At 38.6% G+C, this 27,470-nt stretch overlaps 1 protein-coding gene across 2 annotated transcripts; it reads right to left on the bottom strand.

The window, feature by feature from the left end:
- Positions 1-1,753: 1,753 nt before the first annotated feature.
- LOC149223050 (uncharacterized) lies at positions 1,754-27,470 on the bottom strand. 2 transcript variants are annotated; one of them, XM_089385731.1, is made up of 4 exons: positions 27,236-27,470; positions 27,076-27,122; positions 4,801-4,879; positions 1,754-2,119 (listed from the first exon to the last, which is right to left on the bottom strand). In XM_089385731.1, the coding sequence occupies exons 1-4, from the start codon at positions 27,410-27,412 to the stop codon at positions 2,060-2,062; spliced, it is 363 nt and encodes a 120-aa protein (XP_089241857.1). In that variant the 5' UTR covers positions 27,413-27,470; the 3' UTR covers positions 1,754-2,059. The 2 variants fall into 2 exon arrangements, with proteins under 2 accessions (XP_089241857.1, XP_089241858.1); XM_089385732.1 differs by lacking the exon at positions 4,801-4,879 and having other exon boundaries at positions 27,236-27,445.

Genomic DNA, 27,470 nt, shown 5'->3' with positions numbered 1-27,470 from the left:
ATCATATCTCTAGAGGGCTTTTGCTCCTCTGACCATAGTTTCAGATACGTCAGTGTCTTCCAATTAGTGATTGCTACAACATATAAGTTTTTTGTTTTGGGCAAGAATTTTGACAACATACTTTCCCTGTAGGGATTGAGGGTATTTTCATTCAAATCATCTATGGCTCTGTTGTTGTTCCCTGTTTTCGTTATGATACGAATTTATGCCTAGAAACTGCTTGTTTTTATCTTCGAACTACCAGTGTTTTTTGTAAAGGCTAAAGGATCTTTGTTTTTGTCTGATTATTGTTTTTTGAAATACACCCCGGTGTATCTACAGTGTAACTTCTTTCCTACATTTGGTAATAAAGTTAGGGATTTTTTTCCTCCGGGAAAATTATATAAAGTAATTGAAAAAACAAATTATTATTGTTATAGCATTTCAAGGATGATTATTTTACATTTTGATCCATTAAGAGTTAATTTTGAATGGAGCATGGAGCAAATATTTGTTCGAATTTCATGTTTATGTTATTTTATTCCATGTATTAAAGAGATTTTCAAGGGGTTGAATTCATTTATGCATTGAAAAATGCAATATATATATATATATATAGAGAGAGAGAGAGAGAGTCATCATAACCATCATCTCTCAAGTCCACAAAGGGATGCAATCTTTGGAGGTGCAATTTTTTTTAAGTTTTGCACTATAAAAAGGGTTTGCACCTCGAGATTTGATCCCTCTCAGCTCCTGCTAGATCTGTGGTCAAGATGGATCTATATTGGTTATTTAAACAACCCTCTTATATGATAAACAAGTTTGGTGGTGGAAGTAGAATTGGTTAATGTGTGTTGTTGCAAGCTTCATGTTGTTGTTATATAATATAGGTTTATCTTATTAATGAAGTTGGAGTTTAATCATTTCCTAATGTTATCCCACCAATGTGTTTTTTTGTAAACTCATTTTTGTAGATTTGATCCCTCTCAACTCTTGCTAGATCCATGATCAAAATAGATCTATATATTGGTTATTTAAACAACTCTCCTATATTAGAAACAAGTTTGGTGGTGGTAGTAGAATGGGCTAGTGTGTGTTGCTGCAAGCTTCATAGTCTGTCTTACTAATGAAGTTGGAGTTTAATCATTTCCTAACTTTATCCCACCAATATGTTTGTTTTGTAAACTCATTTCTGTATTTATTCGAGGTAGCTTTATATATCGGTGTTCAATATATTGGCGTATGTGTATATAAGTTGAGCTTGTTGCAGTGATTGTTGTAGTAATTATTCTTGTGCAAGTTGGCATCACAAAAACATTTCAAACGAACTCAATAGAGTTTATATATAGTTTATGATAAATGCTTGCTTTTATTCGAAGAAAGAAATGAAGATAAAATATGCAAAATTGCATTAAACTGATCAATGTGGGCGTTTCCATTCTTAATAGCGAGGTCACGTCTATTTGATGAATCTGACCAATGTCACTCATTTGCTAAAATGTTAACTTGTGTTAACTTCCTCTATCATAGAATTGCGGAAACTATCATTATATGCCCTCTTGAGGCAGCAACCCAAACCCAAAATCAATTGGTAGAGAAGTTTGCCACCGAACATAGGTTCCTCTCTTTAGATCAAAACCAAGGTGGAGATTTCACCTATAACAACTAAATGGGAATATTGCAACCTGAGGATTGACTGAGCGGCTGCTAGATTTATTTTATGAAGTGCAGCAATTCACAAATTAATACAAATTCACCTTTGAAAAGTTGCACGTGTAGATAATATTTTCTTTGGCAGAATTATTTATGTAAATGTAGACTAACGATCAATGTTCCACAGGCCATATTGAGGGAATGATTTCAAAGTTCTTGTCAAAGACAAATTATATCACATTAACTATTGGAAGGAACAACAGCAATAATTGTAATATACGTGGCAAATTCCCAACTAGATGGCAGATGTACATCCAGGCATTCAACCACTATATTATTCAAAGTGACGGAAAAAAGGGCACAAACACCAATGTTACTTTATGATTCCATCTTCCTTATCTCTGGTAAAGGTCTTGCTTGCATCCGATCATGCACAAGTTGTAATTCCGCAAGAAGCTCTGCAACCTTGCATCTCAGCTGACCAAAGCTGCAAACACAATAATAAATATTACTCTCATATGAAATATGCAGCTTTTCATGGTACTAATGGCTTAATCATATAAAAAACAATTTTCTTCCTTTTGTTTGATCCTTCTTCAGAGGTTGGAGTAACATTCTGCTTTTCACAACAATTGTCATTTTCTTGATGTAAATGTGAGAAGCTGTGCTACTTGCTGAAGAGTCACTTCTAATTGCATTCGAAATTTGGAAAGTTAAAGTGGCAAAAGCTGAATTGCTGAAATAAAATTAAACATAAACTGCCTGACTCATTGTGGAAGGATATCAAATGGATGGCATCATCTCCAGAGAAAACTATCATACTCTCAAAATCAATGGAGAGCATGTCTATGTGAGAAGAAAAACCAGAAGAAATCGAAGTAATAGCAGGTGCCCTGCTAGGACTGTGAGCTGGTGGCATCTAAAGGCATTGATGAGAACCGTCAAATGGATCTCATCAAAGATATTCCAAAAGAATTGTGCTCCATAACTTTTGTCTTAATAGTTTCCAACCCATGCACCTGATCACTGACTTCAATGCCACCATCATTTTCATCTTTCGAAATTTTCCATGTATGAAAGATGTGTAAATCTTAGACATTTGACTTCTATGATGTCTTTCAACTGATAAAAAGGAATGCTTGCAGAACACTGTAACCTAATCTTCAAATTTTTGCGCAAAGTTGGTGATGATTTAGAGATTACAAGACAAGTTTTACGCAAATGTACTAACTGTCATTTTTTTTTTTTGCTGTTTATATTACTTCATGGAACGAATAAGTACATCATAGAACACAGAATTACATCACTTGCTTTCTTGGAACAAAAGAGTTACATCGCGTGCTCAGAGTTCTGAGTTTTTAGGGCAGGAGTTTAAGTTTATTTTTGCAAGATATGGATACATAAATATCAATGTTCCAGCAAGACTCCAGGATGGGGACGCAGGTGTGGGGAGACACACAGGGGGGGCATGTGGGAGTACCCTCAAATTTTAGGGAAATTTATGGGAGATGGTAAGAATATATATATATATTCAAATTCATATTCAATAATGAAATAATGGAAGCATAAATATATTGATCCATACATAATTGAATTAAATAATGAAATACACTGATACATCTTCATCATTCATACTGGAACATACATGATTCATCCATTTACCACAAGATTCAATAATGAAATACATTGATCCATATTCATCATTCATCATTCTAGAATCTACATTGATTTAAAAATTAAATTTATCATTCATCATTCTAGAATGTAAATTGATTTAAAATTTAAGTTTATCATTCATCATTCTAGAATCTAATTAGTACTAAGCAAAACAGACTATAGTAGATAACTATTTATCAGAACCAAACCAGTGATTGAACCGGAAAACCCTTTTAACTGAGAACCGGTCAGAACCGAACCAAAACTGGTAAATAAACCAGTTGACCAAAAACACCTAAAATATTCAAATTTTAAAGAAAAGCATATATATTCATGTGCATCCATATGAATCCAAACCATTTATACACAAATAAGCAAAATTTATTGTTTATATAACATGTAAGGGTGCACATTTCCCCAGGTATCCTCCCGTCCCAGGTGTGTGGGACGCGTGGGGTGCGTGCACCCCACCCTGGAGAACATGTCCCCATGGAACATTGATAAATATGGTCAGAATATGGGACAAATAAGTACGTCATAGAACAGAATTACATCACTTGCTTTCTTGGGAAAAAAAGGTTACATCACTTTGCTCAGAGTTCTGATTTTTTTGGACAGGAGTTTAAGTTTAATACATAAATATGGTCAGTATTCTGCTAAACGGTAACACATGTCAAACCTTGGTAATAGGAGTCAAAAGAACAGTTTCTCATAAATGACAGATTTTTTAATGTTGCTCTCACCTTAACCGAATGAATGGCATAAAATCACAATATTCCCTTGAATTCTCTACAAAAATCATTAAATATCTAATTAAAAACACCCTGAAATTTTGCTTCAGTTTTAAAAAGAATATTTTATTATTAATGAATTTACAAATAAAATTTGGTTTTAAATGTCCCCTGTTGTACCAACATATTAGATGATACTTTCCCCTTTGAAACAGAATAAACTTGGCCAAAAAGTTCACATAATTTGGCTTAAAATATTAAATATCAAGAAGAAAATTTGTTTAGGCCTTTAATTCCCTGTTATCTCTCACTGCAAGATCATAGTGAACAATGCCTTAACTCGAGGGATTTAATTGCCAGCTCTTCAAAAGGAAATAGATAGTCAAATTTACATGGAACAAAATCATCAACAAGGGTTATGCCACTTAGATTTTTAGTAAGATTGAAATTAAGAAATCCTCAACAGGTTATATGAAATGAACGTTGTAACACAGAGTTTACTGTCAAAAAGGGCAGAGCTTAATACATATTCCAATTTCCAATATATTTAAATTAAAGCTCGACATTGAACAAAACATTGAAGTTTGAATTTATTTCCAAGTTACAGTTTTCTTGGCAATGGTGATGCAATCCATCTTCAAGACAAATTGCTTGCTCCATACTCAATAGATTTGTGTATTGTAAATTTTACCAAGTAGACCTCTATCTAGGAATGCAATTGTACAATTTATTTGTACAGAACTTCACTATGCAACACAGGAAAACTTTATGGAAGCATCACCTTTTGATGGCCTTTTGATGGCATGATGCTGTTCCCTCTTGCATCAAGTAGTATGACAGCAGTACAACACTGTATCAACCTGCATTTGGTGTTGCAACATTTGGACTTAATTAAATCCACATCCAAAGTTTTCTGACAGCATTCCACACCTGCGTGAAGTTTTCTGGCAGCATTCCACTTGAGAAGAGCGCTGGTCTTTGGGCCCATCGAAAGCTCTATTACAGGTTTACAGGAGAAATATAATATTTCCATACCCAAGGGGCCAACATACTTTGTATTGAGAACACCGCAAACAGAATATTTGCAATTGGAACACCAGAATTACTCATGCAAAACGCAATCATATACTTTCCTATTTAATATTACTCCTACGAAAGGGATCAAGGATCACTCAAGCATATTCAGAAAGAATTCATCCTGCCACCAAAAACAAACTCTGGCTCTTAGCATCCTCCAAGTCCCAATCAACAATACTCCCTAAGCTGCTTCCTTGGAACCAAAACATTTTCTAGCCTGTGTTGCCTCAAAATCTAGCACGTCTTATGAGGGGAGCTCACAAGACAAGAACTAGACCAATTGACAACAATGAGGTGGAGGCCCACTATCACCACAACACACCACCCCCTGCGCTTTAGCAGATTTTCACCACAAGGAGGCTTCCCAGTTTAGGCCACCTAGAGGATTTTCTTGTCAGAGAGTTCAAATGGAGTACTTGAACTAAGAAAAGGGCTCAATTCTATGTAATAAGAAGAAGTGTACCCTCAAAGGAACCTATAAAGGAGGTTGAATAGGCTTACCCAAGATACTCCAACTAAGGACAACACTCAATCTTACTACACAAGGAATGGCGTACCTTAGGAGTAGCCTAAAAAAAAGGCTCAAAGAGAGCACTCCAACTAAAAACAAGGCTAAATCCAGTGAAACAAGGAATAACTTGATCTCTAAGGGACCTATCAAAAGTACTTATGGCCTTGGTTTTAAGAGATAACCGATGATAATGGCTTACAAAGGCACATAAGACCAAGAAAAGGGTTATGAAAAATGGTATGATCAACAAAAGGAGCAAAAAACCTTCAAGAGACCCTAAGTTGAAGCTTTAGTTCAGAATTAGGGTTTTACTGGCCCTAGAATTCCCTAGTGTTGATGACGTTAGCCTTAGGGAAGCAATTTCGACCATGCAAATTGCTAGATTTTGATGTTTTAAAGCTTAGTAAGGTGAAATGTTTTCAAATTAGTTCAATGTCCAAGCCCTAGATGAATTTTGCTTCAAACCCTAACCTTAGTAGCTTGAAAATTTAGGGGCCAAAATTTTAGGGCTGAAAAATTTAAAAGCATAAGATTTAGGGCCGAAAATTTCAAGGCAGAAGCTTTAGGAAGAGAAGAAAAATAAGAGATTTTTGAAGCTTTTTATTTTGTTTTGATCATCTGTGTGGAAGGCCAATGCTTGATCCTTGGGTGATAGATTCTAAAGGGACACCTACTTATGGAAGAATCAAACTCTAGTATGGAGTAAGGGCAAGAAAAACCCTAGTTTTCAAAACCATAGATATCATTTTACGAGGGGATAAAGTCGTTGAAGAGAGCTTAACATGATTCATCTTTAGGGTATTGCATACAATACTTTGCCAAGATTTCATAGAAAAATATTCAACAAAACTAGCACATAGAAACCCTACAAAAAACTATTCCATGCAAGAGCCATAAAAGAAATTCAACAATATATAATACTTACAAGAAATGCATGAACCAATCCTTTATTATCCCAAAATGACGTCTCCACAACAAGAGAATGTCTCCAAAAGCAAAATCTCCACAAAAGATCACATCTCCATAAGTATACAAGACTATTTCAACTAGCCTAAAATCTTTTAGAGAGGCCCAACCTATCCACAAGTGATGATCCAAATTAAATGTGAGTAACCTCTATTTATATGAGCTTTATCTCACCTAATCTAGCAAAATGAAGCCCCTAAAAACAAGTTTGACATTAAATGAATTTGGGTTACAAGCCAACCCATTAGCTAATGACAAAATTGGCCAAATTAGCCCGCAAGTGTGAGCCGTACTGACGCAGACACCTCAGGATGCTATAGGATCAAAAAATTTGGCCCTTGTTGGAATGCGCTAACTGTACTGAAAACCCAGCTAATAAGCACAAAACTTCAATAAAGAAACATAAAGTTGAACTAAAAACTCACATGAATTTCAGGTTACACCATTAGAACTCTAAATACCCTCATTTTATTGCTATTTTGATCAAACTAAATTTGTCTAGGGAGTCTCAGTCGTCAACTCCCAAACAACACCCCAAAAAAACAGAAATCAAAAAACTGCCTTTTTCCTTATTCATTTCTTTCCTAAAAGCTCCACCCCCCTTTGTCCCCTCGGTAGCAGTTACAACAGTTGCTAATTCCTACCCCAACAGATCCCCTAAATTTCTAAGTTTATTTACCTAACTAAATTGAACTACAGTTGCCTAAATAGAACTCCAGTCACGGGGATTCAATGAACCTCCGCGCATTTAAGGAGTCGTAGTGCATCATCCTCCCCTTCTTTTAGAATTTTGAACCTCCTGGTTTAGATGAATCCAATTCAATAAACCTAATGAGTTCATCCTCAGTGATCCAAGTGTTATCTGACTCAGGCAGTCCTTTCCATTTTACTAGATACAACTTAAAATTTTTTGATTTGGTGGCAATAACTTTGGTGTCCACCACTTTCTCAATATGTTCTCTCTTTTTATGCGGTAACTATCTATTCCATTCTCCAAGCACATCTCCCTCATCAACTTCTTCAACCCCTACATGACAGGTATATACGCTTGCGACATTAAAGATAGGACTGATGTCGAATTCTTCAGGTAGGTCTACCAAATAAGCATTGTCATTGATTCGTTTGAGGATCTTGAATGGGCCAATCTTCTTTGGTTTCAATTTATGGTAAGTTCCTTTACGGAACCTCTCCTTTCGTAGGTAAGCCATGACTTGTTCAGCCTCTTGGTACTGTTGGCATTATGATGCATGTGTTGTACTTGATGGCAACCCACTTATAGCAGAACAACTCACTTGTATATGGTAACTAGATGAATCTATGTATCTAGATGAATCTACAGGAGAGATATCAGATGTGACAAAATGCATGATAGTTTTGTTTACAAATATGACAAAATGCAAGGCAGTTCAAAGGAATCAGTTAGGAAGTAATGTAGAAAGGCAAATCACATTATAACAGGTCTATTCAGAGGGAACAAAGTAATGATACAAAAGAATAGCATGAAGGAACAACAGACTATAAATCAGAATCAAGAAGTTGAATAAAAAGGACATTTTCAGGTATGTTAAGTTGTATATGCGGGTTCACTGTAGAAAAAGAGCGTATACACGCGGATTAACAGAACAAAAAGAGCGTATACGTATACACGTACTTTCACAGGAGGAAAGACGCATACATGTTGGAAAACCAATGTTTTGGTCCGAGGTATTTAGTCCAAGGTATTGATCCAAGGTATTTGGTCCGAGGTATTGACCCTAGGTATTTGGTCCAATGTATTGATCCTAAGTGGTTTTGGTCCAAGGTATTGAGAAAGGCCTAAAACTATATAAGGAGGAGAAGATCATTAGGCCAGGGTGTGCATTGAATATCTTCTGAAGTGTTAGATCATATATGCAAGTTATGAGTTTTTGATGCTTTGCTTAATCTGATCTAAGGATGCACCTATGTGGTTGATGATGGTTGATGGATCGGGATTATAAAGCCTTAAATGTATTATCATTATGTGATTTGATCATGGACAGTCTATATCTGAATATTGACACATGTTTTATTCTGTAAATGATATGATTTGGGTATGACTGAAGTCTATAATGTCTGTGAAGTTTTAAGTTAGTATTTGCAGATATGTACATTGTTTCGTTTTGGTAAAAGCGTGTATACACACTGGTTCAACACATCGAAGTAGCGTATACCTTATGAACTATGATGTTTGAAGTTACAGTTGGTTCTGGTTGTTGATGCAGAGTTCTGGGTTTTGCTTTATGTTCTGGTGACTGCATTCTGGTAACAATGTTCAGATTGATTGATTGTGATTTGCTTCAGTGATGATGGATGAGATCTAATGATGGATCAGGATCATAATGACTTATCATTATGTGATCTGATGGGCTAGATCTAGTTACTAACACATGTTTTATCCTTTATATGTGATGATCTGGGTATGTCTGAAGTCGGGAAGTGTAACGAAGTTATAAGTAAGTATTTGCAGATCTATACATTGGTTCGCTTTGATGAAGTTGCGTATACACGCTGGTTTGGCTCTTCCAAGTTGCGTATACACTCTGATGCATGGTTTTGAGGTTACAGCTGGTTCTGAATGATGATGCAGTGTTCTGGGTTCAGATTTGTGTACTGGTTATAGTGATCTATCTGTTCCAGTTGATTTGTTGAAGTTGATTAAGTATGAATGAATGGTTGATTCAGTTGTGTCAGAGGTTCAGAGGTTGTCAGTGATTGATTGAGTTTGGTTGATTCAGAGAGTGATGATTGAGTTTCAGTGATTGGTTGATGCAAATGTAGTTGATGGTTGTATTGCAATGATGATTGATTCTAAGCTTCAATGTTGTTGATGGGTCCAGTATGAAAATTGGATGAAACGAGGCCTTCATGTGTATTGTTGTGTACCAGGAGTATCCAGTCTGAAAATTCATGAAACATGACCCCTGAAGGAAGAAAGAAGGTCGTAGCCTTCTGTAGGTCAGCGCCTACATACTAGTAAACATATTGGCTAGTACAAGAGCTAGGGGGTTGTAGCTCCCTTCCAGTAGAAGCTGGAGAACGAGAGAAGGTTGTAACCTTCTGCAGGTAGAAGCCTGCGTACTAGTATGAGTCTGCACCAGTACAATGTTGTAAACAGATTTTCTTATTATTAAAATAAGACAGAGACGACAACAACAGGTGGTTTTCACCCACATTGGGTTTCCACCTTAAATCTTGGTGTTCATGTGTGTTGCTTATGTGTGATGGTTCATTCTATTATTAACTGCACATGGTTATTGTTTAATGTTTAATAAAGTATTGATGCACAGATTAAAGATCAACATATGATGAATTAACTGAATCATAAGTTCACTAAATATACGCTGGTTGCCTTAAAAACAGTTGAGTGCACACACAAGTTCCCTTCACTAAAGTAGCGTATATAAATCTGATTATGGAAATGAAAAAATTATTGATTTACAAATACTGATTCACCCCCCATCTCAGTATTATTTCCAACAGGTACACCTTTTCTCTCCAATGCAAATCTACCTTGGTCTTATACACCTCATTTGTGTTTTGCAATTTCAGTTTGACCTCCTCTTGCACATCATGCATATGCTTCACAAAATCTTCAGTTGTTTGACTAACTCATCCTCCCTTGGGAAGGTCAATTAGATCCACTATTCCTTGTGGGTTGGCTCCATAAACAATATGAAAAGGAGACTTACCTATAGGCCTATTAATGTTGGAATTGAAGGAAAATTCAACATAAGCTAAAACCAAGTCCCATTGCCTCGAATTTTCTCCAACCAAGCTCCAAAGCAAATTGCCAAAACTTTTGTTCACTACTTTTGTCTACCCATCTGTCTGAGGATGATAGGCTGAACTATATTGTAATCTACTATCAAGCTTTTGCCATAATGTTCTCCAAAAATGGCCAAGAAATTTTGTATCTTAGTCACTCGTGATTGACTTGGGAAGTCCATGTAGGCGCACTATCTCACTGAAGAACAATTCATCCACCTTGCTTGCATCATTTGTTTTCTTATACGGAATGAAGTGGGCCATTTTGGAAAATTTTTCCACCACTACAAAAACAAAGCCATTTCCCCTTTGAGTGCGAGGTAATCCCAAAACAAAGTCCATGGAAAGGTCTATCCATGGCCTTTCTGGTACCGGCAAAGAGTTTATACAATCCAGTGTTTTGTTGTCCGCCCTTAGCAATTTGACAAATTTTGCATGAAGAAACAAATTTATTAACATTCTTCCTCATCTTAGGGCAAAGAATTTCTTGCTTAGCAAGTTGTATGTTTTTTCTCTACCAAAATGACCACCCAACCCATTCGAATGCACCTCTCTAATAAACCTTTCTCTTCGGGATCCCTAGGGAATGCAAAGATGAAGCTAAACAAAAATCCATCAAATAAAATAAAAAAAAATCCAGAAAGACTCCTACATGCATGGACTGAACTGTTGAGAGCCTCAATGTAAGGTCCCTCCTTACCAAACATCAATAATATAGAAAAGTAGAGGTCACATTAATCACTAATATTTAATTTTTTTTCTTTTGTAACATTACTAACTTAGTTATCATGTAATCATGTTCTTTCATCTATTTCAATATAAGAATATCACATAACAAGTCAGGGATAACCTTCCCTTAAAACCAATTCCAAAACACATTTCCTCTCAAGTTTAAAAGATGATAGCATGTGCTCTTTCATACTTCTACATGAGCTCTAAGTAAGACAGGAAATAAAATCCCCATGTGCGAACTTTAAGATAGATCAACCTATTTGATTTCCTAGATTATGCTAAATAAGCTCCACTTATTGACTCTTGATATCATAACCACAAAAGTATAATGCTTCTATTACAAAAATCACATATAAGTGTATGAGTATTAACCTAACTATAGCAAGGTAACAGAGGGAAGAATATATCTCTCTTCACCAGTAAATCTAATAAATATGATATGCTTATGAAATGGAATCACAAAATATATTGACCCGACAACATTTCCAAATTCATCAATTAAAATTCTCAATCCCAATTACTAAGCCAATGCTTCAATCATGAGAATTGTATAATGAATGTTGCAGCAAGAGAAACCATTGTTACCAATTCAGAAGCATATTATTCTTCAAAAAGTGCCAAGTAAAAGAATGGACTTGCCAAAATTGGGCACATTAGTTGTTTGCTACAACTATTAAAACATAAGATTGCGCCCATGAATACATGCATCTCAAATGAAACTTATTATGCTCACTTGCACAAAATCCTACAGAATTAGTCACTGTAAAATTGTTTCCAACAACAACTCTTTTTAAATAAAAGCTTTAGATAATAAAAGTAACAACTATCATATTCTCTATTCACACTTCAACAACTTATTAAATTCATTTTCACATTCATACAAAAACTTGCAGACATAGGAAGCTACATCCATTAAATAATCTATTCATAAATTTTCTAGTACATAAAAGTTACAGTAAGTAGGACATTTACTCTAACAATTTATATGCACAAAAGCTACATCCATTGAGGCCTTTTGACAAACACTTTGCAAGCATGCAATCTACAAGCTACAGCTATTGAGGCATTTTGACAAACACTTTGCAAGCATGCAATCTACAGCCATTGAGGCATTTTTTCAAACACTTGGAAGCCACAATCTCTTAAGGCAATTTGACATGAATCTAAGATTCTTCCTCAACCTATTTAGCTCATAACATTTATAAATTGATTCTTCAAATGAAATAAATATTAAAACAAGGATTAAATCATCTTATTCTTTCACCCAAAGCTTGACAACAGATGCACACAGTTGAGAGCAACAATCTGCAAAATCGCCCAGATTTACTATCTGGGTTCTATAAAGTGTTTTTTTGGAATCAAGTCGGGGGTTACAGGTCCATAAGGCACGGATACCCCCTGATGTTAAGCAGAATCACAAGATAAATGCTCAGGGATGTAATTTCCTAAAACATCAACAACAAAAATTCCTACTACCTCATTATCATTTTTGTCAAACACTTAGCGTGCAAACTTCAATTACAGTTGTACATGGAGAAAGAAAACCCAAATTTATGTTGATATGATATTTACATCAACTCATGATTCCTATGGACAAAAATTCATTATAAACTGAACTTAAAAACTTTAGCAATACATTCTTGTTTTAACCCCCCTACATGTACATTCTCAACTACAACTGCCATTCATTATTGGTTAGCTCAGAATTAACTCTGTAAATATCTCATAAACATTCACAAGTAGAAAGTTCCAATAAAATAAAAGTTTTACAACACTTTAAACTAATAATAACTGAAATTTAAAGAATGCTTATGAACATACCTGGTTGTGTATTTATATAACTCCAAAAAGATGGGAATATGCTCCAGCTCCAATGAGAGTATGCATATCCTTACCAACTCATTGTGAACCATCCGGTTTTCCACCCAACCATATCCAGGGAGAACTTCTCCCCCTAGAACCCCCGAGCTGTAAGAGCTCCCAAGCAGTACCAAAATATAGTAGTAGAGAGATATACAAGGCAAACAGCGGAAGATAAATTTCACTTCCTCTCAATACCACTCATGGACAACTCCACCAAGTAGAACTACTTAGTAATTTATTTTAGGAATTTCAGATTCATTTCAACAACATTTGGCTACTCTCCAAAACTCTCCCTCTCACAATCCTCAAGTCTCTCCAACTCTCGATATTACATTGCACCTCCCCCAAGTGAGAATACATGAGACACATATATAAGAGGAGCAACAAATTATTGTCATAAAGGAGGAGTAATATGCATGCCTTGTATTCCATATAGAGGAGTGTAACTCATGCCATTAAGGAAAGGTATGCATGCCTTAGTTAAGAAGAGTGTAACATATGCATTAAAAAGAGCATAAGAGGAATCTTTCATGACATGTCCTTAACGAGTGTAAGAAGAATATGCTATTCTTTGATGAGTGCATAAAAAAGAGTAATATATTATTAAAAGATAGAGAGAGTTACATAGTTCCATGAGAATCATCAACAAGAGAGGTGTGAAGTGATTGAGGAGATGAAGGTAACTTGTAATTCCCTTTTCATAATAATATCATAGTCTCATAAAAAATAATAATAATATTGAGGGTTAAGTTGAGATTGAACTATTAGGATTGATTAATGATAAGTTAAGTTATTTTCCTTCAACTATACTTGATTACCCATTGATTGAAGGTGATTTACTATTTTTGGAAAGTCATACTTGAGATGCTAGACATGACTTTATATTTTTAGAAAGTCACTCTAGAATTGTCAGAAATGAGATTTTATTAAGGAAATTCATCCCTAAGCTGCCCATGAGTGGTATTTTTTTTCCGGAGAATAGGGATTCTGCATCCTTATTGCATACATCTTCGTGCCTTAGTAGATTGAGGACTTCGCACCCTGATCTACTCCAAGGATCCAAGATTCCACACCTTGATCTTTTAAATATTTAGGACTCCACGTCCCAATCCTTTTATTATAGATCCAAGACTCCACATCTTTATCTTTCATGGATTTAGGACTCTACGCCCTAATCCTTTTATTATATATCCAAGACTCCACGTCTTTATCTTTCATGGATTTAGGACTCTGCACCCTAATTTCCATGGCTTATCATCTACTCTACTTTGAAACTCTGCACTTCACCTTAAGGTACTGATTGTGAGATCATACCCATCTGATGGTTCGTTGGTAAGGCCTTGTTCGAAGACCTGCACACATCACAATCTCATATAGATCAAAAGAGTCAAATGAATTTCATAATTAACTTATTCACATTTTACCAAAAATTGTGCATGACTTCCACAATCATTTTGGTTCTAGAGAAATGAATTCCGCAGTCATTTATAATTTGAACATCCTTGTTTGCAAATAACCACATCCCCTGTCACATCTTGCTCAATACAAGATTAAGCATATATAATCATATGAATCATATATCATCCATAAACCATAATTAACCATATGTTCCACATAACCATGATCATCCATGGATCTATGTGTCTCAATCTTGGATAACCATCCATGTCCAAACTAGGGCACCAAAAGAGAAAACATCAATAATATGCTCTTAACCAAAATCAACTCTTATACACACAACCATAGATATTATCATAAGCACATAGCAACTAGGTGACCCAAACTAGGTCTATAGCATATAAGAATGTACATACGTCTTCCATGCATAATCTTCTATCATTACATCAAAATCACCCTCTCTAAGTGTCACAAAACTAACCTTTCCAAGGTGGGACAATACACTCAATTATTTGGCTAAAGTAGGGGTCTACAACATATTGACATCTCCTACTTAAAGCATCAGCAACAACATTTCTTTTTCCACTTATATGTTGTACTACAAATGTATAACTCTGCACAAACGAGACCCATTTAGCATGCTTATGGGACAACCTAATCTGAGAATTTATATATTTCAGTGCTTGATTGTCAGTTAACAAGATAAATTCACATTACAAAAGGTAGTGTCTCCATTGTTTCAAGGTTTGGACAATTGCATATAGTTCTTTATCATAGGTACCATACCTTTTTTTTGCATCATTTAGTTTCTCACTGAAAAAGGAAACTGGTCAACCTTCTTGGCTTAAGACCCCTCCAATTGCTACAGTTGAAGCATCACATTCAATGGTAAACACCTTATCAAAATCTGGTAGGGCTAGAATGGGGGCCTCAGTCATTTTTCTTTTGAGATGTTCAAAACTTCTTTCAACTGCCTTAGTCCATGAAAATGACTTTCCCCTTGTACAATCGTTAAGGCAGCAGCTACCCCACTAAAATTTCTAATAAATTTCTTGTAAAACTTTACCAACCCATGAAAACTCCTCACATCTGTAATGCTTTGAGGTGTCGTCCAATCTAATATGGCTCTAACTTTTTCAAGGTCCATACTCACTCCATTTGCAAAAATTACATTCCCAAGGAAAACTAATTTGTCCGTACAAAATTCACTCTTCTCAAGATTCACAAATAGTCTTTCTGCTCTAAGTGTACTAAACACTATCTTTAAATGATTCAAATGCTCTTCCAGGTTTCTACTAAAAATCAAAATGTCATCAAAATAAATAATGACAAATTTCCCGATGTAAGGTCTAAATACCTGGTTCATAGTTCGCATAAAAGTGGCAGGAGCATTAGACAATCCAAATGGCATAACTAACCATTCATACAATTCATCTTGGGTTTTGAACTTTGTTTTCCATTCATCCCCTTCTCTGATCCGAATCTAATGGTAACCACTCCTTATGTCCACCTTAGAGAATATTTTTGCACCAGCCATGCAATCTAAGATGCCATCCATCAAGGTAGTGGATAACTATACTTCACTGTGATCTTGTTGATAGCCCTAGAGTCAATGCACAGCCTCCATTTGTTCCCTTTCTTAGGTGAGAGTAAAGCGGGAGTGGCACAGGGACCCATGCTCTCTCTAATAAACCCTTTTGCTAGCAAATCTGAAATTTGTCTTCTCATTTCTTCATTCTCTTGAGGGGTTAACCTGTAGGCAGCTTGATTAGGAATTTTTTATCTCGGGAACAATTCAATATTATGTGTAATACCCCTTGAATGTGGTAAGCCTACAGGCAACTCTGCAGGGATTACATCTAAATATTCTGTCAACAGTTCTTGCAACCCTCGTGAGGGTGTTCGTCCTTCCAGTTTCCTTTCCTCTTTCGAATACAATAAGTAACAGATCCCCCTTTTAGTTGCTTGCAAAACTCCTTATAACCCATTGTCACAAGTGACAATGTTGTCATTTCAGAGGCCTCTTCTTCTTTCCATGGCTTCAAAAGATGCTTTTTCCCATTATGTCGAACTTCATAGGTATTTTCTAGACCATAATGGACTACTTTCCAATCATATTTCCAGGGCCTCCCCAACAACAAATGACATGCATCCATTGGGACTACGTCACATAACACTTTGTCTTCATAAGGACCAATTTTAAAAGCCACCAAATAGGATTTATTAACAAGCACGCTATGGTCCTTTTTCAACCAAGAAACCTGGTAGCGATTGGACTTTGGAATGCAAGCAAGTTGTAACTTCTCTACCATTTCAGTACTTACCAGGTTATCAGTGGATCCCCCATAATGATTACCTTGCATACTTTATCCTGGCATTTGCATTTAGTGCGGAAAACACTCTTCCTCCTCCAATCAGCTTCTGGTTTCTCTTTATTTCTTGCTATCAGACTCCTCTGCAACATTAAGGTCTGCTTCAACTTCTAGGACTACAACCTCCTCTTCTACTACCAATGCTATTTTTAGGTTTTGGGGGCAGTCTACTACTTTGTGTCCTCCGCATATGAAGCACTTTAATGGTCCTCGATAGCCTAAGGTCTGCCCTCTTCCGCTACCTATAAAACTCCCTCTTCCTATAGAATTTGGTTTCACTTCCCGGTCATCTTTGGACCCCTCAATCCTAGTAGTGTTTGAAGAGCTTCCCCCAAGAGGTGTGCTGGTCTTTTTTTTGCTCACTGTTTTACCCTTACCCTGAAACAATTTCTCTTCAACTTTCAAAGCATATTGATACACGTCACCCACTAAGCGCAACTTGACCAAAGCCAGCTCTATTTTACCCTTACCCTGAAACAATTTCTCTTCAGCTTTCAAAGCATATTGATACACTTCACCCACTAAGCGCGGCTTGACCAAAGCCAACTCATCTTGGAGTTGGAACTGAAGTCCATTGACATATCTAGTTGTGGATTGTTCATTATCTTCTTGGAGGTTTGCTCTGATCTGCAGCTTCATAAACATCTCTGTGTACTCCTTAACAGACAGCTCCTGTCTCAAGTTTTGAAATTGCTTGAACATAGTCTGCAAGTAATTTGAAGGCAAAAACTTGGCCTTCAACTCCTTTAGCATCTTAGGCCATGACCTGACTTTCATAGTTACCTTGTTTCTTCCGAGCATTATGAAGATTTTCCCACCATAAGGAAGCATGTGACTTCATCTTAGTCACTGTGAATTTCACCCTCCTAAAGTCGTCTTCATATATGTTCTCCAGATCAAAATACCTCTCTAATTCCTGCAGGCAATCCATTAACAACTCAGGATCCAGGTCACCCTTGAAGTATGAAACCTCGGCCTTCACCTTCGTTTCCTGTTTCAAGATTGCTTCTATCAGTCTTTTCATAGGGTTCATTACTTCAACAGGGGTTGGGGCATTCTCCAGTTTGTCCTCTGACTCATATGACCAAAATCTAGCCTCAATGGTTGCTAACCTCCTCAGCAATGCCTCTCCCTCATTGTGTCTTAATCCAGTATTCCTCCTGCCCCTCCTTCCCCAATTCAAATGGATTCCTCTCTGGGCCATTTTTAATTGGATTTGTTACCAAAATGATGCAAACACCTCAGGCTGCTACAGGATCGAGAATTTTGACCCTTGTTGGAACCAACCCCCTGCACTAAAAACCCAGCTAACAAACACAAAACTTCAATAAAGAAACATTAAGTAGAACTAAAAACTCACACGAATTTTAGGTTACACCATTAGAACTCAGAATGCCCTCGTTTTATTCTTATTCTAGTCTAACTAAATCCGTCTAAGGAGTCTCAATCGCCAACTCCCAATAAAACCCCAAAAAAACAGAAATAAAAAAACTGCATTTTTCCTTATTCGTTTATTTCCTAAAAGCTCCACCTCCTTTGCCCCCTCAGGAGCAATTACAATCGCTGTTAATTCCCGCCCCAACAGATCCCCTAAATTTCTGAGTTTATCTACCTAACTAAATTGAACTATAGTTGCCTAAACAGAGCATTTAAGGCCATTGTAGTGCATCACGTAGCCTCTCTAAATGTTGATGTCATGCCCAATTAGGGTTCAAATGCCATGCCAAAGTGTGCTAAGGTGCCAAAATGTGTAGATGCCAAGATGATCCAAGATTTGAGGGATAGTCCTCAAATCCTCCTCTAGGTCCCAAGTGTAATTGGGATGCCATCAAGTGGTTTTCATGGGTCTCTGACTGTCAGATAAGGCCTCCTTCTCTCCAGCATTAAGGCTTCCTCTGGTGCAACAAGCCCTCCCTAGTCTCTCAATGGAAGACCATCCTCATCTGGGCTCTGAATCAGCTATTGCCTATCATGTTAGGTCAAGGCCAACTTGGGGGCATACTGGGTCTAGTGGTGTCATCATGAATAATCCTCAAAGCTAGGTCAATGTTGACCAACATCCTAGGTCATAGAGGCACTCTGTGACATGTCATCTGCTATTGTTGTCAAGAGGCTCCAGTCTCTCAACGTTGCTTCTGCTTAGGCGATGTACTTCTTTGAAGGGCCTGGGTACTTGAGGAGTGGTTGCCCTCAAGGCCTAGGCTACAATGAACCACCTGACCAGAACATGGATTCTAGTGAAAGCAACCATCCATCAAAGACTAATACTAATAACGCATCTAAGCGAACCAAACTTGAATGTTAAGGGCAAGTTAATACTTCAAACTAAGATCACCTTCCAAAATCATGACCAACTCCTTGCAAAAGTGTTTTCTCCCTTGGTACGGGTGGCTAATGGTCAACCCAATTAGGTGGTTCCAGCTCCTAAGGGGAGTTGACATTTCCTTAGTCCACCCCTCAATTCATAGGTGTCACTATGTAATAATGTGGTAATGGAGGGGAGAAGACTTCATGGTCAAGTGCCATGGTCAAAGGTACTAGCTAATGGGGGTGTCCACATGTTGAGTGTATGGATGTTGTTGAATTTCCACGACCTTGGGTCTAGGTTAGAGTCTTAAAATCACTGATGCTACCAAACCAAGAATCTCAACCATAAACTACTTTGCACAACGGAAATATAAAGCAATATATGACATATGCACAGATATACACAGTTTTTAACAAAATTGTACAATATGTACAATCCCAATCTTCGTTATATTAAACCAAATCTGAATAATACAACAGTCTATGGTTTAAAAGATACAATGACAAACTTCGTTGCACAACTTCGATGTCATATCTTGTCCTGTCGGTCCTTTGCTCCTGTACTGCTCACTAGTAGTGATTTAGTCCATCAAGGCCACTACACATTGAGACTCCAAGAGGGCTGCCTCCTAACAATGTTGCAAGTCACTTTTGCTGCATGGACACGGGCTCATCAAACTGCTCTCTAGGCTGGCCAATTCTTGAGCTTCAATCTGCCAATCTAGCAGTCACTTTCGTCCATCAAAGTGTTACTCTCTAGGCTGCAAACTTTACCCAATCGCGTACCAACAATGTCCTTATTGTCTGTTGCTCTAGGGCTACTTTGGGTAGCCAACATATTGCCCTCCAATCAAATCAATGGTACCGAATCAATCACTATGGAATCTCCACCAATGAAGACATACGATCACCCAATCTCGTCTTCAAATTGGCTCCCATAGGCTTCAAGTCAATCTGATCCAAACTAGTCACTTCTTGACCCAACGTTCCTCCACAAAACATTGTTGTCCTCTATGTTTGCATATTGTTGTTTGTGACAGTCCTGGTTAGGTCACTTTGTTGCAGCCCTTAACTCCTTTGACAGTCCCCAAACAGCCCTCTAATCATGGCGGCATACCCTTGAGGAACTCCTCCTTACTGCGTTGTTATCTAGGGCATACACCAGCCCCTTAATAAGCCCTACGCAAGCCCTTGTTGTAGTGTTATGGCCTGCGGCCTAGCACACAACAGTCCTGTAGTGAACAGCCCTTCAAAACAATGCCCAAACAACTCCTAACAGCAGCATAATGTCCTCTGCTCCTCGGCCTTGTAGCCAAGCATCTCGGCCTTAAAACAGTTGTCTTTTTAGCCCTCAAACAGCCTTTAAAAGGTCCGCAATCATGTCCAGAACTCGGCCTCCAAGCAGACCTCTCCCACGCTGCTCCTTAGCCTCCAAGTCAAACTTATCCTCTCGCTGTCCCTTGACCCTTTCTTGTTGGGGCTAGGGCATCCGAATTTCAGAGCTATCTTGGATGAATGTTGCACAAGATGGATGTGTAAATGAACTCACTTCACCCTCCTTTTATATCCATATGAGGGGCTCCAACGAATTATTGAAGAGACCCATCTATTGGACGAATTTTACATCAAGCCTACATGACTTGAAAACCAATAATTACTAGTCAACTTCAAAAATTCATAACTTCGTTTCTAGAGCTCCGATTTGAGTGATCTTTGGAGCGTTGGAATCGGCTCGCCAAGCTCTATCACCTCAAATTTTCCCAAGCTCAAATTCATCATAGTTTTGACCCAAATCCCGATGGGTGCAAAACCCCATACTTGGGTTCCAAGCCCACAAGCTGCCCTTGTGGTGCTTTTCCCTCCAAACCCTAAACCCTAGGGCTTGGAGTACCTCCCAAGCTACACAAATCAACACTCCCTCTTAGCGAGGGAGGTACTTCCAATACTAGGAAGTCTCTTGTCATCATCATCACTGCTCGCAACACTTGCCTAACTCCTGGCGCTCACAATCGCAGCAATCCATGTATGGTGAACTACACCCTTCTTGGAAGTGTCGTTGTCACTACTGGAAGCACCCTGCTTCTTCTTCTTATCCTGTAACGTCTTCCACTCTCTCCATGATTCCTTCTTTCCAGTTGTAGAAACACCCTTGCTCCCACTAACCATGCGCTCTTATTGGGCTGCAGAGTCTCCCTCTGAAACTACAAGCTCCCTCTCGAACTAGACTCCCTCTGAGTCTCTGGAACCTGGACCTCCTCGGGAAGATGTACCTCCTTCTCGGGAACTTGTACCTGCTCCTCTAAAGCTTGCACCTGCTACTGCTTCTCTGGAAAATGCACTTGCTCCACCTGCTTCTTTTCATGATCCATAGGCTTGCCCGTCAACCTGTAGAGACCATGCTCTCTAACTCCAAGCACAATCCCAAAGGAGCTAGAGCCTCTAGGCCTGAGTCTTGCCTTCCCATCCTGGAACAAGACCTCAAACCCCTTCCTCTTGATCATCGAGACAGAAATCACGATATATCTGAGTCCTGGTACAAACAGTACATCCTGGACCCACATCACACGTCTTGTCTCCATCCTGAATGGCACAACACCCGATCCTCAGATCTCCAACTGACTCTTGTCGCCCAACACCATGTGCAACTTCGAGTCCCATTCAGCTAGAGTCTCAAAAACCTCCTGTGACCCTGTCATATGCTTCGTCGCACCACTGTCCACATACCATCCATCCTAAGTGACAGTACCTTACGAGAAATAAGAAACCATATCAAAGTCCTCCTCTTCCAATCTCCTAGAGAGATCATCTATCTCTGCTGAAGTGGAAACACCGGCGACCTGCTTTCCTTTCTTCTTCTCATCATTTCCCTTCTTCTTCATCGGACATCTCGACGAAAAATGACCCATCTCGCCACAGTTGAAACACTTGACTTTACTCAAGTCCTTCTTTTTCTTACCCTTCATTTGCGATGCAAGTGCCATGTCATCATCTGAAGCCTTCTTCTTTGGATGAAGATCCTTATCTCGCAACTCTTCCTGAATGAAGTCATCCCACAACCTATCCCAGTCTGGCAGCTTCTCCCTAGCAACAATTCCTTTGATGAAGGGCTTCCATTCCTCGGTGAACCCTTTCAAGGCAATTCTTACCATATCCCCATCTGAGGTACACACACTGATGGCAGCAAGCTCATCTTTGACCTGAGATAATCTCGTCAGATATGAGGTCATGCTTTCACCCTTTATCATCTTGGTGGACTTCAACTTATCCTCCAATACCAGTACCCAGTTCTCGTTCTTATTCTGGAACAAATTCTGAAGAGCCATCCACATCTCATGTGCATTGTTCTTCCTGAACAAATGAGGTATTAGGGAATCCTTCACACCATCTAGGATGATCAATCTCGTCCTCGCATCCAAATATTCATATATTTCCAGCTCCTTAGGGTCGGTTGGCTTCTTGATCTCTTTCTTGGTGAAATCCCAGAGCCTGTTGACCTGTAAGACCAACTTGATCCTTTCCTTCCAAGGACTATAGTTGGACAACCCCTCCAACCCGTCATCATACCGGAGACCTGCCTACAATTTTGACATTGTAGTAAGCCCTTCACTTACAATGTGACCAACTCCCTTTCACGTTGTACTTTGTTGCGCACAACTCTAATTTACTTACTTCCAAAGTAGCTCAGACATGCTCTTATACCATGTTGAATTTCCACAACCTTGGTTCTAGGTTAGAGTCTTAAAATCACTAACGCTTCCAAACCAAGAATCTCAACCATAAACTACTTTGCACAACGGAAATATAAAGTAGTAACTCACATATGCACAAATATACACAGTTTTTAACAAAATTGTATAATATGTACAATCCCAATCTTCGTTATATTAAACCAAATCTGAATAATACAACAGTGTATGGTTACAAGATACAATGATAGACTTCATTGCACAACTTTGATGTCGTATCTTGTCCTGTTGTTCCTTTGCTCCCATACTGCTCACTAGTAGTGCCTTAGTCCATCAAGGCCACTACACATCGAGACTCCAAGGGGGTTGCCTCTTAACAATGTTGCAAGTCACTTCTACTGCATGTACACGGGCTCATCAAACTGCTCTCTAGGCTGGCAAATTCCCGAGCTTCAATATGCCAATCTAGCCGTCACTTTCCTCCATAAAAGTGTTGCTCTTTAGGCTGCAAACTTTACCCAATCACGCACCAACGACGTCATTCTTGTTTGTTGCTCTAGGGCTACTTTGGGTAGCCAACACACAGCCCTCCAATCAGATCAATGGTACCCAATCAATCACTGCAGAATCTGCACCGATGAAGACATACGATCACCCAATCTCATCTTCAAATTGGCTCCCACAAGGTTCAAGTCAAACTGATCCAAACTTATCACTTCTTAACCCAACGTTCCTCCACAAAACATTATTGTCCTCTATGCTTGCATATTGCTGTTTGTGATAGTCCTGATTAGGGCACTTTGTTGCAGCCCTTAACTCCTTTGACAGTCCCCAAACAACCCTCTAATCATTGCGGCATACCCTTGAGGGACTCCTCCTTGCTGCGATGTCATCTAGGGCATACACCAGCCCCTTAATAAGACCTACGCAAGCCCTTGTTGTAGTGTTATGGCCTGCGGCCTAGAACACAGCAGTCCTGTAGTGAACAGCCCTTCAAAACAATGCCCAAACAACTCCTAAACAGCAATGTAATGTCCTCTGCTCCTCGGCCTAGTAGCCCAGCATCTCGACCGTTAAACAACTGCCTTTTTAGCCCTCAAACAGCCCTTAGAAGGTCTGCAATCATGCCCAGAACTTGCGCTCGAAGCAGACCTCTCCCACGCTGCTCCTCGGCCTCCAATTCAAACTTATCCTCTCGCTATCCCTTTACCCTTTCTTGCTACGGCTAGGGCATCCAAATTTCAGAGCTATCTTGGATGAATGTTGCACAAGATGGATGTGTAAATGAACTCACTTCACCCTCCTTTTGTATCCATATGAGGGGCTCCAACAAATTATTGAAGAGACCCATCTATTGGACGAATTTTACATCAAGCCTACATGACTTGAAAACCAGTAATTTCTAGTCAACTTCAAAAATTCATAACTTCGTTTCTAGAGCTCTGATTTGAGTGATCTTTGGAGCGTTGGAATCGGCTCGCCAAGCTCTATCACCTCAAATTTTCCCAAGCTCAAATTCACCATGGTTTTGACCCAAATCCTGATGGGTGCAAAGCCCCATACTTGGGTTCCAAGCCCACAAGCTTCCCTTGTGGCGCTTTGCCCTCCAAAACCTAAACCCCAGGGCTTGGAGTACCTCCCAAGCTATGCAAATCAACAGATGTAAGGAGGGAGCATTCGTGAAAGCATGAGTTACTAACTTAGCATGATTTCCCACCCCTCTTGTGCGCCTTTTGCTTCTTGATTATTCCTTGTATTACCACTTATGGCTGAAGGGTTAGAGCTTGCTTTTTATGATGTAGCAGTTTTATTACCCCTTAAAACGAGTCAGTTTGATGCTCAACAGGGTTGGGACATGTAAGGGCTCCTTTCTGATGTAATGGAGCATCATGTGCTCAGGAAACAGGTGATGGCCATATGAGGGAGGTAGATCTCATGCTAAAATTTTGCCCACATGCTAATCTTTATGTCTTGGCCATATTTTGCATTTTGATTTTCTTTATTTGTTATTGTGGCCATGATATGTTTTTTCTTTTCTTTTAGCTGCATCAACCTCTTAGGGCAAATTTTTTGAGCCCTACTCAAGGTATGTGAACATATGAGTGCCAAATCCCCAATAACCAATGACAAGTTGTGCCCGAAGAATGGAGGTGAGATATAGGACTTGTAATGTGGCATGAAAAGTGTTAAGTATGTTAAGGGGAGAATGGAACACGCTACCTCAATCATAGCTTCCCAAGTAGTGCCCCTCCTATAACACAAAGGGCCTTAAGGGAGTTCCCACTGGACTAGGGTTAAAGATTAACCCCCCGGGTAAGGTGAGAGAACAAAATTACAGTCAAGGTCTGTCAATTTTCCAGATCACCCTGTTATCCACACTAAATGCCCAAAACAAACGAGTATAAGCACCCAATTGCAAAATGATCAAAGTACTTTTCAAATAGCAGCCCACCTGCATCCAAGTGTCAATATTGGATGGTGATAGGCACATGGTTGATGCAAATGGAAAAGGCACATGGCATATCATCATCTAATGGTGGTTGGCAGGAGCTGCTGGCAATATGGTTGGCTATCAAATGTAGGAGAAAAATTTCCTCCGATGGGATTACCCATTTTAGTGGGTAACATCTAGCTCCAACAAGAGTACATGAGCTCATCATAGCGTGTATGATCCATCTTCTTGAATGGGGAGTTCATGAAAACTCCAGCAATCCCTAGTCTCACAGACCTGTAACTTGCACATCCAAGTCAACTTGTCTGGGAGCATGTGCACTGGGTGTAAGGTATCACCCATGTTTTATATGATGATAAAAATTTGTATGGAAAATAAAATCTATTCTAAATGCAAGTCACTCTATAATGAAACACAATATGGGACTGCAGGATGTCAGAATGCTCACACAATATGCATTGCAACTAACTACTATGGATGATTAAGTCAGTTTCCATCAAACAAAGCTAGGCAGCTCCCTTTCACCGGTGAAGGTAAAAGTTTACCATCAAGTTTAGCAATACAGAAATAGCCCATACCTACTTTTCCATGGATCCTAATAGGGATGGGATCCTTATCAATCAAAACAAGGTCACCTAACTAGTACTCTCTTTTTGGTCTTTGGACCCATTGCTTCTTGGTGATTGCCTGCCTCTTGTTGAAACCTTTAATGTGACAGACATCCAGCGGAATGGGAGGCTTGCTTGACTTTGGGGACCCTTTAGGATGGTCTTGACTCACATTCTCTTGGTTCTTATTGACTATGTCCTTTCTAGCAGGTCTAAGGAACAGGAAAGGTTCAATATCTTCAACATGGTCAAGCATTTGTGGTTCCCTATACAAGACAAATGGTGTCCCGTCACAAGTGAGTATGGGGACGTATGATAGATCCATTTGTAATTGTCCACCAATTGAAGCAAACCATTTTCTTGACGACAACATATCCCAGGCATTAGGCACATCAATGACGACAATATCCATTAGCACAGATATATCCTTGTTAGCTGCCAACACACCTTTACATCTTTAAGAAGACCATAGACAGGTATAAACTTGGAATCAAACCACACAATCTTGTAAGGCCTAGTAATGTCCATCTCCAACTGATGCATGATTCTCAAGGGCATAACATTTGGTGAGGACAGGGTTGCAGGGTAGCACCCCATCACCATCGATTCTACCCTGTGGGCTGCACATATTTGCTTGCCTTTAAATTTTAATTAATGATATCTGAGAATTTACTCATCTTTGGCTAACAAAGTATCGTATTCTAATCCACCCTAAACAACAGTTCTTATTTGGGTTTTACCGTCTGAAATTACAGGTCATTAGTATTTTAATTGGTCTTTGGAATTTCGTGTTACACTCTGAATCATTAGTGTTAGAACATAAAATATGTCCACAGTTAGTTTTGAAACCGGTTACGGTCCTGCCAAAAATCCGGTCAAAGCTCAAATCTGCAAATTTTGATTTTACATAGCCTAACATTCTCTGCTTTTGGGCAGACTAGAGATTTTAGATTTTCTCCATCCTAGGTTCAAAAACGAGCCTAATAACAGCCATTACGCTCATGTAGTCAATTCCCCGAGAAGGATTTATTCCAAAAGATGCCTAAAACACTGTGCAATGGAAAAATTCTTCAAACGTAGCAATTAATCTCAAAATATAAGTTCAAATGACAGAATACGTTACAAATTCTTTCAAGTTTCGAGAACTTACAGTAGCTGCCAACATAAATCTCCCCTTCATATATTAAACTCTCCGAATCTTAAAAAGAATTTAATCCGGGTAACAGAGTAAACATATCATGCTTTTAAAATTTTAAATAAACACAACAAATAACATAATCGACGTTGTAATCAGTTACCTCTGCAAATCTAAATGTAAGATCTGGGAAGTGCCATCACTTAATTCCTGCGGAATATTATCAATGAATTTGATGTGGTCAAGCAAAGGGCATAATAATGAGAATAATAATGGGAAAAGGGGAAGACATATAGGAAGAGACAGGGAGTGAGTTTACTGACCAGAGTCAGCAAGACTAATGGCCTCGCAGAAGAGGAGGTCGTGCCGGTGGAGGGGCTAACATCCACTGTCCACCCAACGTTATTCACCTTCAGCAAAGTCACCATTCCAGCAAAGTCTATGACGCCAAAATTGGAAATCAAAAAACATTCGTAAAGCATGACAGTAAACTCATTCATTTATGTATGTTTTATAAGATTTACATAAATCTCCTTACAGCACTGAAAAAATATCTCC

This window comes from Pinus tabuliformis, chromosome Q (genome assembly GCF_031772625.1).
Source record: "Pinus tabuliformis cultivar Carrire ecotype Pingquan chromosome Q, CPIR1, whole genome shotgun sequence".
NCBI classification, from domain to species: domain Eukaryota; kingdom Viridiplantae; phylum Streptophyta; class Pinopsida; order Pinales; family Pinaceae; genus Pinus; species Pinus tabuliformis.
This window is presented reverse-complemented; position numbering and strand designations above follow the sequence as displayed.

Bases quoted from the DNA above. Each gene is read 5' to 3' on its own strand.
- LOC149223050 (XM_089385731.1), bottom strand. From the start codon at position 27,412: ATGAATGAGTTTACTGTCATGCTTTACGAATGTTTTTTGATTTCCAAT. The intron at 27,123-27,235 runs GTCAGTAAACTC...AATATTCCGCAG, and splicing joins CATTAGTCTTGCTGACTCTG to GAATTAAGTGATGGCACTTC. The intron at 2,120-4,800 runs GTGATGCTTCCA...TTGTGTTTGCAG, and splicing joins CATCAAAAGGCCATCAAAAG to CTTTGGTCAGCTGAGATGCA.